A 17,568-nucleotide genomic window follows, 5' to 3' on the forward strand; every position below is an offset into this window, starting at 1 on the left:
TATCCTTCCCCCTCCCACCTCCTACTAACCCCCACTCCTCTACAGCAAGACGTTCCCCACCTCCTACTACCACCCCACCTCCTACTAACCCCCTCCTCCTACTACCCCCACTCTACTAACCCCACCTCCTACTACCCCCACTCCCTACTAACCCCACTCCTACTAACCCCCACTCCTACTAACCCCCACTCCTACTAACCCCCACCTCCTACTACCCCCCACTCCTACTAACCCCACTCCTACTAACCCCCACTCCTACTAACCCCACCCCACCTACTACCCCACCTCCTACTACCCCCACTCCTACTAACCCCACTCCTACTATCCCCATTCCTACTAAACCCCCACCTCCTACTAACCCCACTCCTACTAACCCCATTTCCTACTAACCCCCACCTCCTACTAACCCCACTCCTACTAACCCCATTTCCTACTACCCCACCTCCTACTACCCCACCTCCTACTAACCCCCACTCCTACTAACCCCCCACCTCCTACTAACCCCACTCCTACTACCCCCCCACCTCCTACTACCCCCACCTCCTACTAACCCCCCCACCTCCTACTAACCCCCACCTCCTACTACCCCACCTCCTACTACCCCCACCTCCTACTACCCCCCACCTCCTACTAACCCCACCTCCTACTACCCCACCTCCTACTACCCCCACCTCCTACTAACCCCGACCTCCTACTACCCCACCTCCTACTACCCCCACCTCCTACTAACCCCCACCTCCTACTAACCCCCACCTCCTACTACCCCCACCTCCTACTACCCCCACCTCCTACTACCCCACCTCCTACTACCCCCACCTCCTACTAACCCCACTCCTACTAACCCCATTTCCTACTAACCCCCCACCTCCTACTAACCCCACTCCTACTACCCCACCTCCTACTACCCCCACCTCCTACTACCCCCACCTCCTACTAACCCCCACTCCTACTAACCCCCACCTCCTACTACCCCCACCTCCTACTAACCCCCACCTCCTACTACCCCACCTCCTACTAACCCCACTCCTACTAACCCCATTTCCTACTACCCCCACCTCCTACTAACCCCCACTCCTACTAACCCCCACCTCCTAGTAACCCACATCTACTACCCCCCGCCTCCTACTAACCCCCCACCTCTAACTAACCCCCCCGCCTCCTACTACCCCCCACCTCCTACTAACCCCCACCTCCTACTACTCCCCACCTCCTACTAACCCCCCCGGCCTCCTACTAACCCCCATTTCCTACTACCCACCACCTCCTACTAACCCCTTGCCTCTAACTAACCCCCACCTCCTACTACCCCCACCTCCTACTAACCCCCACCTCCTACTAACCCCACCTCCTATTAACCCCATTTTCTACTACCCCCACCTCCTACTAACCCCCACCTCCTACTAACCCCTACCTCCTACTAACCCCCACTCCTACTAACCCCATTTTCTACTACCCCACCTCCTACTAACCCCCACCTCCTACTAACCCCCACCTCCTACTACCCCCACCTCCTACTAACCCCATTTCCTATTAACCCCTCCTCCCTACTAACCCCCACTTCCTACTAACCCCCACCTCCTACTACCCCCACCTCCTACTAACCCCATTTCCTATTAACCCCTCCTCCTACTAACCCCCACCTCCTACTAACCCCCCATCTCCTACTAACCCCCTGCCTCCTACTAACGCCCTGCCTCCTACTAAACCCCCGCCTCTAACTAACCCCCTGCCTCCTACTACCCCCACCTCCTACTACCCCCACCTCCTACTAACCCCGACCTCCTACTACCCCCACCTCCTACTACCCCCACCTCCTACTATCCCCCACCTCCTACTAACCCCCTCCTCCTACTAACCCCCACCTCCTACTATCCCCCACCTCCTACTAACCCCCTCCTCCTACTAACCCCCACCTCCTACTAACCTCGACCTCCTACTAACCCCCACCTCCTACTATCCCCCACCTCCTACAACTCTGCCTCCTCCTAACCCCCAGCTATAGTGTGTGTTTGCTTGTTTGGTTTTTGATTCCTGCCATCAACTGGCTTATGCTTTGGTGAGCTCTAATTCTCAGTTACTTTTTATGGGACCATATCTGTTCCTGGCATATCACCCACATATTGAATTGTATCTCATGGCAAATTCTATTACACAGTGAAGCATCATTTTAAGGGCAAAAATTCTGTAAGATGTTGTTTCTACCTTTTTATAACAACCAGCACATTCTGCTTTAGTTATTTAGGCATGTGTATCACCCAATATACAGACTACAAAAAAGACTTCTATGACTCAGACAATTTGTAGACCTTTGGAAATGTTTTTGTTATAGCCACTAAAAAATAAAATAAAGCCCACACTGCTGTGGGCATGAAGCCACCAAGCCTGTCAGAATGTGAGCCCCAAAAGCAGTTGTGGAGACCTCCAGCTCCAGCTCTGCCTGTGCACCCCCATAGGTGTCCTGTGTCCTTCAAGGATGAACATTGGTCCTTGATTTGGCCTTGGAGTGAGGTGTGCAGTTCTGTCTGAGTCATGAGCTCAGCTTCTCATTTTTCTCTTCCGTTTGATATTAACAATTGAATGTTGATTCTAGTTATATGGTTAAGGACCTTTTCCAGTCAATTTGAAACTTCCCTAACACTGTTTTATGGCTCTAGAGATGATCCAGGTGCCTGGACTCCAGGCCAAGCACTCCAGCCTTCAGTTGTAGAACAGAAACTGAGAATGTGGGTTCTTATCATTAAACTCCTTAGCCAAGTTTTTCTCTGGCCTCGTCGTGAGGCACTCTCCTTCCCGGAGTCAGTCCATCCTTCTCCAGGCTGCCTTTGTGGTCTAGGTGTTGGATTGCTGAGGCTGCCTCAGCTTCCAGGGAACCACCTGCCACTTTGCCTTTGCCTGCTTCCCTTGACTTTTCCCACCCACCTGGATTCTTATTGCTCCTGGCTCTGGTTGCACCTCCCTGATAACCCCACATTCCAGCACTTTCCGGACGTGCTCCTTGTGCCTGCCTGTCTATTGCCTGTCCTGTGCCTATCCATTCACCCCAAATGCACTCTGAAAAAGACTTATGTGGAGTGGCATGCACTCTGAAACAGGGACCCAAGGCAGGTCATTATAGATTCTATGACTTTCATTCTAAGACAGCTCCCCACCGTCTTTACTTCTCTCGTAGGGAGCTCAAATAGCATGCTCTCACAGCATTCAGAGAGGACTCTGTGCTCCTCAGATTTAGCAGAGAAGCTTTCCTTGCCCCTCTGGAGGATACCGTGTTCCTCTGTGAAGGTTGCTGCCAGTGGCGATGGACTCGTTCTGTGTGTTTGAGTGCTGTTTGAGCTCATCCAGCACATCCTCCACAATACTGATGCACACTCAAAGCGTGGTTTAGTCTGCCTGTTCTCTGGCTTGGTCTGCTTTGGTCGAACACCATTGCCTTCCAAGAGGTGCACCTGGGAGTCTGCCATTGTGTGGGAACTAGACATGTTTTGTTTGGCTTCTCATTGCTTTAAGGAATTCTAGATTAGGGTCAGCCTTGGATAATTAGATTTCTCCCTTTGAACCTTCAGAAGATGTGAGTCACCATCTGAACAGGGGCCCTGGGAACAGGAGCCAGGCCTGTGCTCTGTCATTCAAGCCACTTCACAGCTTCTCTCACTCAGCTGTGTGACTGGGCTCCGTGATCATTGGAGGTTCATCCCCTGGCAAGCACCAAAGGAAGATCCCAGACTTCTCCTGGGCAGTCAAGCCCTCCAAGACTTGGACTTACTCCCTTTACCAGATTTTTTTTTTTTTTTTAATGCCCTCGTTCCTCATGAGTCAGAGCTCTGGAATGCTCCTTGTCTTTCCTTTCTCATCCTGGGGCACCCCCATTTCCTACCACACTGACTCCTTTGACTCTGGGCTCTGACCGCTATACTCCCAACTGCCCGTCACTAAACTTGACTTTTATGCATAGCTGAGGGATGTTTCTCTAAGGCCTTTCTGACTTCGCAGATGGATTCTTCCTTTCTGTACCCTTCTGTTCCATTCAGTGCAGAGCAGGCTGCTCTTGACTGCACACTTTGCATGGGTGTCTCTCCTGTTGGGCCACAGGGGCTGCCAGGGCAGGGTCTGCCTGCATCACTGTTTACACCCACCAGGCTGCATGCAGAGGCATTGGGCAGATAAGCCAGTAAGAGAGTGGCTTCTTTCTCAGACTGTGAGTGTTCAGCGCAGTGTTGTTTGTTATTGAATAAGTCAGCTTCACCTGTCAGCGCATTCCTGTGCCTGCAGGTGGCCTGGGCTGGGTGCAGTGAACTGCATTGCACTGAAGGGATAACAAGCCAAGAGATGGTGCCCGGAGTGACACAGTGGCCTGCATGGCTCTGTGGGCCAAGGAGAGGCAGGGAGGTCCCATCTCCTTTACTGTCATCACCCCAGGAATGACTCTGTCACTAATTTGGAAGGCTAGTTTATGTATCTTGGCATTTTCTCCCTAGGTAATGAGTCGGATATTGAACTAGAAAAGAAGTATAAAGACGATGATCGAGAAAAGGGCCCGAAAAGACCTCGGGCGCAGAAAACAGAGAAGGTCCAGAAGATCTCAGGAAAGGAGGCGGGACAGCTTTCTGGAGCCAAGAAACCCATCATCAGTGTGGTTCTAACTGCTCACGAAGCCATTCCAGGTGCCCATGATGGGTGGGAATGGCAAAATGGGCTTTCAGCAGGACTGTCCCGGAGCAGCCTGGCAGGGTAGTCTTATTGGGAGTTCGGGTTCAAACCAGAACTGTGGTCTTGGGTGGGTCATTTGCCGATGGGGCTGTCATTTAGTCACCCATGAATTTGGGACAATGACAGACTTACTTCCTCCCCAGGACTGTGTGGGTAATGTGTGGAGTAGAAAAGGCTGCTGCCCACAGAGTGTCCGCCTGCCACAGTGTCTCTGGATTGGCACACACTGGCTTGTGTGCCCCAGAGCCTCCACTGGAGGTCCCCTCCCTTGCTACCTGCACCTGCCTCTTCCTGGGAAGCCAGCCTAGACAGACACTGCTGCTCCCCTGATCCGGGGAACACTGCTTAACTATTTGTATTTTTAGTGGGTTCTCCAAATATTGTGTATTACTAGAAATTTCCATTTCTATTTCCTTTTTACATGAAATAACTGGTGGATATGCCATGCTATTTTTTAAAGTCTCTTTTAGGATGTGACATTTTAGACAAAAAGGGGCTTACAATAGTAGATTTCAAAGCATGATAATATTTTGATTTTTTTTCTATTTATTTGGAATGGTAGCTGTCAAAAAATTAACAAGATCAAGTTTAGGATTTTAAAAACAGCTACTGCCTTTTAAGTATCTATTTTCTTTTGCTTTTTAAAAGTATTTTCAATGCTAATAGTAACTCATAATTTTAAGTGAAAGCTCTGAATAAATATTTCACTGCAGAGTCAGGCAATCAGTACAGAATATACAATGTAAAATTAGGTGCCTAGAACTTTCTGGAAAGTCACTTTGCCCAATTTCACTTCAGAACAGTATTATTCTGTTCTGAATGATTATTCTGTTCTGTTCTATTATTATAGGAGGGTTTTCTATTTCCAGTGGTTGCTAGAGAAAGTTTCCACAATTTTTCTCAAAATTTAGTGGCAATATTTTGAGATTTTGACAGTAAGGTGAAAGTGTAATTAGTTCTCTTTGATATTTCAGAAACAATATCAAACAATATTGGAAACTTTTCTAAACAGCAGTTGACACCTCCCATCCCCCTGACACACAGGTCCATGCACTCAGGTCCATGCACACACACACTTGGTATGTGTATACACGTGTGAGGGTTCACTGCTATAACAGTGGTCTTTGATCATTTCACATTATAAAATTGCAGAAGCAAAGGTGACCTTAGAGATTTTTCATTCTGAACTTTTCATATCATAATGATGGCATGGAAGGAGAATTCCAGAGATGTTAAGGTAATGTCGTATTTGGGACTGACCCCAGAGGGTGTAAATTCCTGTTTGTAGTCTGTTTTGTCCTTCCATGCTATCTCCTGCAGCCTGTGCTTAAAGCTCAACATGTGTGGCTCTGAATAAACCTTGTACATAACGTGTATATGATTGTAAGTAGAGATGTCCATCATGAGGATATTTAGATGGATTAGAAAACTTGCCCCTTCTCCCCTCACACACACATACACACACTTGCACACATGCAAGTTAACTGTGTCAGCTGGAGAACAGCTAGTGTGTTGCACAGGACTCCTACAGTAAGGAGGTAGCCTTCCAGCGGCACTGCCTCTGCTGGAAGGGGTCAGCCTTTTCTAGTGCCTCCCATTCAGCAGTGTATTGTGCCTCCACCTCAGGTGCTACCAAGATCATTCCAGTGGAGGCGGGGCCTCCCGAAACAGGAGCAGCAAATCCGGATACCACTGCGGCAGATCTGGTGCCTCGGAGAGGGTACCAGGAATACGCCATTCAGCAGACCCCCTACGAGCAACCCATGAAGTCAAGCAGGTAAGCGTACTGATCTGTGTGACCCACAGAGCACTAGAAGGGTCAGTATGTTTGTTCGTCTGCGGTCTGTTTACAAGCTTATTTGCGAAGGATGTTGCCTTCTTGACGTGAGGAAAGAATTCACCCTCCCTCACAGCTCCAAGTATATATTGCCTCTGAAATGCAAGGCAGAGCAGCTTGCTTTTGGAACTGAGCACCAATTGGCTTAATGAAGGTGGAGCATTTCACTTCAAGCGGATGTGTTTAACCTTTATTAGGAAAGGTATAAACATAGCCTGTCTTCTCTACTCTACGTATTGTAAACAGTCTTCATTCCCCTCTTTCAGAAGTACTACAAGCATGTTGTAAATGGTTCAGACATCCCATATAATGTGAATTCATGTAAACCATAGTTCTCTTTTCCAGATTTAATGACCTGGTAGTTTGGTTCATATGTCCATAATTTTATCATGATATATTAACACATATTGCTTTAATTTTATTGTTTTCAAACATGAAATACCAACTGTATTATTTTCAGCTTCTAAAAGAACATACTGCACCATGAAAACCTTTCATTTTAAAAAATATTAAGAGCTGGAGATATAGCTCAGTGGTGGAGTTCCTGCCTGGCATTTGCAGGGCCCTGGGTTTGATCCCCAGCACTGCAAAAATTTGTGTTTGCTATCATGTGGGCCTGTTGTCATTTAAATAGCCAGTATTTGCTAAGATGGACAGTGTAGTGATTAACATTCTGAACCCTCATCTTCCCATAATTCTAGGCTTCTTGTGGGATAAATTGATAGAAGTGAAATTGATGCATGGTAGGGTATGAGTCCTTCAAACATGAACCACCATTAGACACCATGCTCCCAGTGCACGGAGCAGTCAGTCTGCCCCTGTGTGAAGGAGTATGTTCCTTATTCCCTCCTCCTGGGGGGGGGTTGTCTCAGCTGTGATATGTCCTTGCAGAAGTCCATCAGCAAAGTGACCACCAGAGTTCTGAAAACATTTTCCCAGATACAATTAAAGGCAAAGAGATGCCCGTTGCCAGTGTTTCCCTGTTTCTAGAAGAGGCAAAGTAAAAGCTTCTTGGGTAGAACTCAAGCCCAAAGACCGGACAACCCTATGGTGGCTCTAGACTCTTCACCCTGAGTTCAACTCAGCAAGCCATGTGTCTGTTAAATGCTAGGTGCTGGCATGTGACAGAGTCTGACCCAGTCCCCATGCTGTGAACCTTGTGCTCTGTGCAGCTTGACACAGTTATTTGCTTTTGATCATCTGTCACCCTGGCCTAAGTTGTCTGGTAGAATCTTAGTTCAGGGTGAGAATAAATGATGAGATGTGAGTGTGATGCCTGACACACATTACACTGTCACATCACGTGTTGCCTGACATTACACTGTCACATCATGTGGTAAGCTCCATAATTTGTAGCTTCAGTCCTCTGTTGTTGTAAATGTGAACAACTGAAGTCTTTGATGGAGTTGTAAGAAGACTCATTCCCTTGACGAATCTGTAATTGAATTAAATCTCATGATTGTTCTCTGTCTCAGGGGGATTTGCTTAACCAATTATCGTCACAGTATTTCAAGGTCTGTTAGGAGGGCTTCAGCTGAATGACACCCCAGTAATAGGAGAATGTATTCAAAATTCCATCGATAGATTTAGGCCACATTCCTGTTATGTGTGTTGTTAATATTCATTGTGTAAATTATAAAATAGTTAAGAAAGGCAGCTTTTTTTTTTTCATGAGGACTCTGCTCTGTAAAATATAGATTAAGAAGTTTAGGTTATATCATTTTTTTTCTTTAGGTATGATACAGATTTATATAGAAAATTTTCTAAGTCCAGAAAGCTAAGGAAAAAGTAATTTGTCACTACCCAAAGACACTTCATATTTTTGATGTATTGCCCTATGGCCCTTTTCAGTATGTTCATTTTATAAAATTGAGTTTTATGTGTGATTTTGTATTTTGTATTTGAAACTTAGTCACGTTACATTTTCATTATTACTCAGAGCATTCCCACACATCCTGCTTCTCAGCTATATGTTATGACTTATTAAGGATGTAGGACAGTCTGCTCAGCTCCGGACATGGAAGCCAGTGAGATGACTTTAAAATGCTCATCGGATTTGTTGTTACCTTAAAGGGTTTGCTTTGGTATCAGGAGAACAGGCCTTCTCAGGCTGGCCCTGCCACCTCAGAGTCTCCTTCCCCACCGTCTCCTCCTGAAGGAACGTGAGCTTCGGCCGCCTGCTCCAGCCAGCTGACCCTTTTCACTCTCTGATCTCCCCTGTGGTACCTGTTGCCCTTCCCTGGTGCATCCCCACACCCTGGCTTGGTTACCTGCTGTTCCTTCTTTGGCTGTCTGCTCAGACGTGCTGTCTGTGGGGAGCCTTCCCTGCCCCTCAGATCAGGTCATCTGTCTGAACAAGGTGTTGAAGCGTCCTGCATTTTCCTTCCAGCAGGGAAGATCCCTGCTGCTGACGGTCTGACTGTGACTGGAAATCCGCAGGCTGAGCTCCCGAGAACAGGGATGGGTTTGCCTTTGTTCCCTTTTGTATCTCTAGTGCCTGTAACCCTTTTCTAAATGAATGAATGAGTGAAAAAAAGAATGTGCAATGAAAGTAGATCTGTATGTTGATGCCTTCAAGCAGCTTTCTGTTCTTAAAGACTGGAAAATGGATAAGAGCAACTTCATCTGAAATGCTTTCTTTCAGAGAGATTCCCAGAGGTGGATCAACTGGGCTAAGGTATATGAACTTTTAAAGTTTCTTTCTAAATGCAGGGTGACATTAGCTCTCTCACTGAATAGGCAACATTGGAGTAAATTAATCTAATAGAAATTCTGTGGACTCTGCATCCCTGTGCATCTGCTCACAGTCATAGTGGTTTGTGATCAGAGTCAAAGGCCAGTTGCCCTGCCTCTTCTCTGCCAGGAACAGGGCACCTAGGGCTTTGCTAGGTACTTGTCTAATAATACAGAAGCTCAGAAGATTCTCTTAAGACCATTTTGATCTTGCATTAGAGGAGGAAATGCTGTGATTTGTTTATTTAATTAACATTACAGGGATTTTTTTCTTTACTATTCTTCATACCAATACAATGTATCACCTTCTGGATATCTTTGTCATTTGGGAAAGGTACAAATTACTTTGCTTAAATATGCCCTGGGTCTAGGATGCGGGCATATTAGGAACTTTCAAATTTGAATATTTAAATTACATCATTGAGTTGTACCCACTGGTATTTATGGACTACAGTCCATTTAAATGGTGTTGATTCAGAGATGAGGTTCACTGTATTGATCAGACCTGGTTATGTGGATAGTTTCACAAATGCAGACTTACAGTTGTAGTAGGTAGAGCTGATGCTGTCTGATCAATGGCTCTGCAGGATTACTGTTGTGTCACAGGTCCTTCTTGACTCACTGGACACACCACTGGGAGGAGCAGTGACAGCTACAGAGGAAGTCCTACCTGCTTCTTTGGTCTCCTCTGCCTGTTCCTGTCTCTGGTGCTACTGAAGTACTTTTGGTGACTGTCATGTGCTGAAACAAGTATCTGCCATTTCGACAGCAGTGAAACTCATACAGGAGCCTTCTCTGTGTGCAGGATCCCTGGGGATGCTGCTCTGCATCAGTCATTTCAGGCAGCAGAGGGAGAGGATGAGTGGGCAGGCTCTAGAAGCAGGTAGTCTGCCAGTGTTCAGATCGCTTACCAGTTTTAAAATGTTGGGCAAACGCTCACTTTCCTTATCTGTAAAATAGGCGTGATAGATAGGATGGAATAGTCGGAGCACAGTTGGCCATGTTAGAGGTCCTCAATAATCATTAGCTGCTGCTCTATCTTGTTTAGAGTTTGTGTTGCCACATTGAAGGGTACAGGCTCTATGAGGCACACCATGCTTTTATTTTCTACCACATGCAAAATCTGACAGTGTCTGTCACACATTGGCAGGTTTTAATCACTGGCAGTCATTTGTTTCAATGTATATGAGTTTAATAAATGACAATGTGTTTTCCCATCTGAGGTCTAAACCAGCCATGATGGAGGAGAAGGACAGAGTCTAATGTCAGCCCTGCCCGTGACAGCCGTGGGGACTGATCTTTCGAGCTGTGCTGCAGTGTGAGGATGCCTGCTGCTCACACCTGCAAGCCAAGCCACTGTTGGCCCTGTGTGCAGATGCCTCCCAGGCTGAGCACCTGCTGTCTGCACAGCCAGGCATCTCCTCCAGAAAGGGAGAGGTGGAGCTCAGCTACAGAATTCTAGGACTTGTTCCAAATTCACCAATTAGATATGTTAGTTTTCTTCTCCTGGAAGAAGCAAAGACTTGGAAAAGGCCTGGGGTCTTTCCCTAATGAGTGGCCTTTACACAGAAACTTGCAAAATGGGAATGAGGTCATCCCAATAGTTAGTGGAATGAACAGGCAGGTCTGGATTTATCAAAACAGCAGAACAAGGTGAGCGTGGGGGCACAGGCCTATAATCCTAGTGACTCAGGAAGCTGAGGCAGGAGGATGGCAAGGTTGAGACTGGCCTCAGTGACTTAGTGAGGCCCTAAGCAATTTAGTAAGACTCTTCTCAAAATAAAAAAGTAAAAAGGGCTAGGGCTGTGATTCAGTGGTAAAGTGCCCCCGGTTCAATCCCTAGTACCCAAAACAAACAAATAGACCCTCCTGTCCCCAAACAACAACAAAACCAGCTTAACAAACTAGTTGTATTTAGTCTCATGGAGACTGAATTTATCCCAGTAAGACTGTTTCTGTTAAAAAATCCCAGAATGTGAATAGATCAGCTCTTGAACACACATGATTGCTGTCGTGAGTGACACATCTCACATCCCTCTGCTTTCTTTCTTATTTTTTGACTTTCAGCAAGTTTTTCCCAGCTACCTTCGTCCACATTAGAGGTCTCTCTCCTTTTACCCTGCATACATACCTCTCAGTACCTGCCACCCTGTCCACAGTGTTGTCTGGCCTATCTTCTCTTTCCCTAGACTGAGCTCCTACAGGACCAGGACCTGCTCTTTCATCTGGTCTGTGACTCGCCAGCTCTTCTTCCAGTGCTATTTGTTGAGTGAATGATGCGTTCATATGTCCTCCACCTCACTGAGTTCACTACTAAGCATTTGGTGTTTGCTTACTGAGGAAAGTAACTGTGCTTTCTTCTGTCTCTAGGCTAGGTCCCACCCAGCTGAAAATCTTCACTTGTGAGTACTGCAACAAGGTCTTCAAGTTCAAGCACTCATTACAGGCCCACCTGAGGATCCATACCAACGAGAAGCCGTACAAGTGCCCCCAGTGCAGCTATGCCAGCGCCATCAAGGCCAACCTCAACGTGCACCTGCGCAAGCACACCGGGGAGAAGTTTGCCTGTGATTACTGCTCTTTCACTTGCCTCAGCAAGGGCCACCTCAAGGTGCACATCGAGCGGGTGCACAAGAAGATCAAGCAGCACTGCCGTTTCTGCAAGAAGAAGTACTCCGATGTCAAGAACCTCATCAAGCACATCCGGGACACACATGATCCACAGGACAAGAAGGTCAAGGAGGCCTTGGATGAGCTCCGCCTGATGACCAGGGAAGGCAAGCGGCAGCTGCTGTATGATTGCCACATCTGTGAGCGCAAATTCAAGAACGAGCTGGACCGTGATCGCCACATGCTGGTCCATGGTGACAAGTGGCCCTTTGCTTGTGAGCTCTGTGGCCATGGGGCCACCAAGTACCAGGCTCTGGAGCTGCATGTCAGGAAGCACCCCTTTGTGTACGTCTGTGCCATCTGCCTCAAGAAGTTCGTCAGCTCCATCAGGCTGCGCTCCCATATCAAAGAGGTGCACGGGCCAGCCCAGGAGGCCTTGGTTTTCACCAGCTCCATCAACCAGAGTTTCTGCCTCCTGGAACCTGGGGGGGACATCCAACAGGAAGCCTTGGCGGACCAGCTGCAGCTCGTGGAGGAGGAGTGTGTGTGCCAGGGGATGGATGTGCTCAAGGAGGAGACCTGTCCTGAGGCTGCTCAGCAGGACGAGGGGCAAAAGGAACTGGAAGTCCCTGTTCAAATGCCTGACTCGGCTGTGCCCTTGGCCACCACTCAGGTGGAAAGTACTGCCCTGTCTCCCTGTGAACTGGAAACCACGGTGGTCACATCAGATTTGCATTCTCTGGCTGTGGTTTCAGATGATTTTTTGTTGAAAAATGATGCCTCTTCTACTGAGGCTGCTGCTGCTGCTGCTGCTGCGGCTGCTGAGACAACTCTGGGTCCCCAGCATGGAGGCTCAGCCCAGACTCAGGGGCAAGAAATCACACTATTGCTGCCCAAGGCCAAAAATGTAGGACCCACTCAGGAGACCGAGAGTGCTGAGAGCCCACCAAGCGAGGGCCAGAAGGCAGCTGTACTTCCAGCCAGTGAACCAGATCCTAGCAGATGTCTCAGGTCAAACCCTGCTGAAGCTGCAGACCTCCTTCCTCAGGCGACCGATAGTCGGGACATCATGTGTCGTCCTGACTCTTGCAAACCTGCCTCTGAGCACCGGCCTGGCAGCACTGCATTCATGAAGGTGTTGGACAGTTTGCAGAAGAAGCAAATGAACACCGGCTTGTGTGAGAGGATCCGGAAGGTTTACGGAGACCTGGAGTGTGAATATTGTGGTAAGGAAAGGCCGCACCGGGCGTGTGCCAAGTAAAGCTCTCTTTCCCAGCAGCCCTGTCCATGCCCAGGATTCTGTTACCTTGGGCTCTACTTGAGCTCATGTCTCTTTGCAAAGAACATTTTTTAAATGAGCCACCCTCCTCCATGGTAGATAGGAATAGGTGACCCTGTGTTGCAGGTAGCAGTTGGTGTCTTTGGAGGCAGCCAGGATGACTGCACAGTTGACCGTGCTGGTGTGGTCACGTGCACATGCTGAGGGTTGCACACAGCCTTTACCAGCCCTTTGCCTAAGAAGAATCTTTCTTCTGGTATGTGACAGGTGTCAAGATGAGCTCTGAGTTGTGGCCACTTCTAGGTGAGCAGAGAGAGGGTATGAAAACGGCTGCAGCTCTTGGTAGAGAGGCCCCAAATGGCACCCTTCCAGTGCACAGTGAAAGCATGACTCCTGGGTCTCCTGGGAGTTGGGGTGCAGGGAGTGGGGAGCCCAACTCCAGACCCGGTGTCCCGGGACTGTCAGTGGGGTTGGTTTAGCGACTCCTCTGGTTGTGCATGTGCAGCATAGTGTTTGGTCCTCAATGAACATTTCTTTCCCTTCCTCATCCCTGACAACATGCACAAGGTGATAGAACCTTAATATGTGCAGTCTGCCACTGTTGAAAAGTAGTTTCCAGACAGAATTGTGGTAGAAAGCATGAAAGGTGACCTGGACAAGCACGCAAGGGAGAGATCTAGTATTAAAAAATAATAATAATTTTTTAAAAATTCAAATTCAGTATAAAAGAAACTTCCTTGTTCTCATGTGAAAATATTTTTTTAGGCAAACTTTTTTGGTACCAAGTGCATTTTGACATGCATGTCCGCACCCACACCCGGGAACATCTGTATTATTGCTCCCAGTGTCATTATTCTTCCATCACCAAAAACTGCCTTAAACGCCATGTAATTCAGAAACACAGTAACATCTTGCTGAAGTGTCCCACTGACGGCTGTGACTACTCGACTCCAGATAAATATAAGCTACAGGCACATCTTAAAGTTCACACAGAGCTGGTAAGTAGCACGCCCGAGTGGCAGCCCTGTCTCCCCTGGGTGCTGATTGCTTTCTCAGATTGATGCATATGGAGGTGTCCCTGCTGCAGGCCATCCACATGTGGACGTCCAGCTCCTTCTTCACGGAAGGCACCACCAGACTGCTTTCACAGCCAGGAGTCACTAACATGTTGAAAAAAATGATTAGAATGAACAAATTGCTTTCTGTGCAAATTTGTCAGCATCTGAGAAACGTCCCCAGAAGAAAGATCTACAGAATAGAAATAAAGCAAGGATTTCTGAAATGACATTTTGAAGAGTTACCAGCAATGGGGATGATGATAATAGCTGCCACTGAATGTTGTTGGGAGATTAAATTAGATAACAGATTAAATTAGATGATTGTACTAGGAGTATTGGGCACATTTAAGAACACAGAGAATGCTAGTGAGGACTGTTGTCATGTTATTGTGTTATTTGTCGTAAAGCACTCATAGTGTCTGTGAAGCACTTTTATTAAAAAAAGTGATGTGTTAATTGGAGGTGCTGTCGGTGTTCACAGTGGCGGTATTGGTTGAGTTCTCTGGTGGAAGATCATGTAACAATGAATGAATGCTTATTTTTGTAAATTTCAACTTGACTCAAGAGGCTAACACCTGAGAGTGAACTGAGCTCTCTCAAGTCATAGAGTAGGCACACCTGGCACCAGGGGTGGTTGTGTTTTAACTGCATGTTGTTTACTGGCACAGATAGCACGAGATGAGGCTTCAGAAATTTGGTGTGCTGCCATGGCTTTGTGGCATAAAAACTACTAACCCCCTGGCATTTCGTCACTAAGGGTGAGGTCAAGGTGTTTGGGTACAGTGGGTTTTGAGGCTGAATGCTGGCTTCTAATACTGTCTCCAGCATGCTCACAGGCTCTGTGGCTTTGGACAGATCACCTGTCCTTTCTGAGGTCTTTCAAAGCATTTTGTGTGAAACATAAAAATCCATTTTATATGCATGCACACACGTTTACATACATGCTTACATGTAAACTCACGTACATATATACACATTTATATGCAGATGTGTTTACATACCCCCTCCCTATGTGCACATAGATGTTGTGGAACTCTCCTGTGGATACTGGGAGGTTGTGTGGAATACTCTAGGTAAAAGAGATGGGCGTGGTGCTGGCCATGTGGTTGGTTGTGTGTGGCTTCTGCTTGGCATCCAGCACTTCCTGGTTCACAGTTTTTCTTCTTCCTTGTTTGTCTCTCCTCTCATCCTCCCCACTCCTCCTCCTCATCTCCCCGTCACCTCTGAGCAGGCCATCAAGCATCAAGGCATGAGTTTGTAATTTTTTATGGAATTACTTCCTGTTTGACATTGCTTCCAGTTCCCTCTTAAGGCAAGAACAGAGGTGGCAGAGTTCACTAAAGTGCCTTTGCTGCACAGTCTTCTGTGGTTGAGAGAAAGAGAAGCTGGTGTGAGAGCAGCTTCTTGGGAGAAGACCTGTTTGTGGTGGTTGAAAGCAGGAAACACACTGCTAGGCGTTAACCCTGGTACCCCATTTCCCATGTGCAGCCTTGGGCTGAGTCCCATCACCTTTCTGTGCCTCAGTTTACCCATGCTCAGCTGAGGATGAAGTGAGGGACGTTTGTCATTTCTCCTAACAGTGCCTGGCCTGGATAAGCACTGTGGACTATAGCACCCTGGATTTCCAGGCTTTGAGCCTTAGGCTGTGTGAATGACAACTGGGGCCAGTTGTGGATGAACTTGGCCGGCTGGGCTGCCTCGTTTATTCCACACTCAGGTTTTGCTTCCATGCCAGGTGTGTTCCAGGAGGCTCCTGGTCTAACCAGTTATCTTTTTGCTCCATGTTGTTGCTCAGCTTCTTGCCACACTGGGGGCCTGCAGTCAGCAGGGAAGTGTTGGAAACATCCCCGAGGTCATTGGCTTGAGTCAGAAGCCTCCATTCCTCTCGACACTGGCATTTCTCTTTCTGTGGGTTTGAATCTTCCTTCTAAGTGCTTGTCTCATCAATAGGAGGTGAAGGCTTCTGGGGAGGTAGGTGCTGTTTGCATCCCGTGGCCATGAGTGCGCTATTTACTTAGTAATCTCCAGGAGCAGAGGATTATTTGCCACCTGGGCAGCTCAGGAGGCTTCTTGTCCACACTCTCCTCCCTGTCCTGCACTGTACCCGTTGTGTTGGCCATTCATCCTCAACCACACGGTTCTCGATGGGTTTTCTGCCACTCTGTCATTTGGAGGAGCAGGTGGAAGTAGGCTTTGTCCTTGGAGGGCAGAGGCTGTGTGGGTGCTTTTCTGTGCTGCTGCGTGGCCCACGCTGTGTTAGTGAAGGTCTCTGCGCGTTGCTCACGGAGAGGTGCAGGGCTGAGCATGGCAGCGTGACCTGGCCAGCCTGTGAGAGCCATGCTGTCCTGCCTGTCATCAGCATGCACGTTTTCTTAGCAGTGTTACAGTGTGATTTCCTCCTTGGCCACACTGACATTTGCAAGTCTTACAAAGGAGACCTGTTCAGAGATGAACAGCTGCTGCTCCTTCTGAAGCAAGAGGTCATCATCTCCAGCTGGGCTTCAAGGACGGGTAAGGTGGGTCCCTGCCTCTAGGCACTCTTCCTGTTGTTGGGGAGAAGCTATCAGTGAGGGCAGTAGGCGTGTGAGCCAGGTCACCAGAGTGCCTCATGCCCTGTGCCCTCCAGGGAGGGCCTGCAAGGAGGATTCTGAAGTTGATGAGCAGATCTGGGTCAGGCAAGAGGACGTGGGGGCCAGGGCCCAGGAGACTCCCTGGCACAAGCCCAGGGAAAGCTTTTTGATTCTATGCCACGTGTGTGCTGCTGCTGCTATGCTGGGAGCGTGATTTATGAAAAAAGGTACCAGTATTTTGAGTTTAGACAACACTTGTCTTCTGAGCCTGTAAATTATTTCTGTAACGAAGCCACGGGTTCCATGGGCAAGCCGGCACTGGGAAGTCTTCTGCTCCTCTGAATGTGGATGCGTTTGATCTGACAGTAAAGCTGCTCTCTCCAGATGTTTACGAGGAATTCAGGGTCTGCAAGGAAAGTTACCAGGAATTTTTTTTTGGTAACAGTTTTATTGAGATATAATTCACATGCCATACAGTTTGCTCATTTAAATGCAAAATTCAGTAGTTTTTATTGTATCCATAATTATGTGACTATTAGCACAATTAATTTTAGAACACATTTGTCTTCCCATGAAGAAGCCCATTTCCATTAGCTCTCGTCACTCTCTGAGCCCCTACTTTCCATCTCTTGATTTGCCTGTTATGGACATTTCTGCCTGAGCCGCCGTCTTCTGTGACTGTGTCTTTCATCTTGTCATCGGTAGTGTAGCATGTGTTCACACTATGCTCCTTGTCATAGCTGGATGGCTCTGTGTTGTGTGGATGCTCTGCACTGT

General features: G+C 47.7%; 1 protein-coding gene across 6 annotated transcripts in view; it reads left to right on the forward strand.

Moving 5' to 3' along the window:
- The window catches only part of Zfat (zinc finger and AT-hook domain containing), a 175,582-nt gene that overhangs the window by 58,934 nt on the left and 99,080 nt on the right, over positions 1–17,568 (forward strand). For all 6 annotated transcript variants that reach the window (XR_013423768.1, XM_078016678.1, XM_078016677.1 and 3 more), the window contains 4 exons: positions 4,473–4,658; positions 6,331–6,481; positions 11,645–13,110; positions 13,929–14,161. Coding sequence is in view for 5 of the 6 variants with exons in the window: in XM_078016678.1 (XP_077872804.1) it covers positions 4,473–4,658; positions 6,331–6,481; positions 11,645–13,110; positions 13,929–14,161 (2,036 nt within the window). In the remaining variant the exon portion in view is untranslated. The remainder of the gene's footprint in view (positions 1–4,472; positions 4,659–6,330; positions 6,482–11,644; positions 13,111–13,928; positions 14,162–17,568) is intronic.

Source organism: Ictidomys tridecemlineatus, chromosome 7, assembly GCF_052094955.1.
Source record: "Ictidomys tridecemlineatus isolate mIctTri1 chromosome 7, mIctTri1.hap1, whole genome shotgun sequence".
Taxonomy (NCBI): domain Eukaryota; kingdom Metazoa; phylum Chordata; class Mammalia; order Rodentia; family Sciuridae; genus Ictidomys; species Ictidomys tridecemlineatus.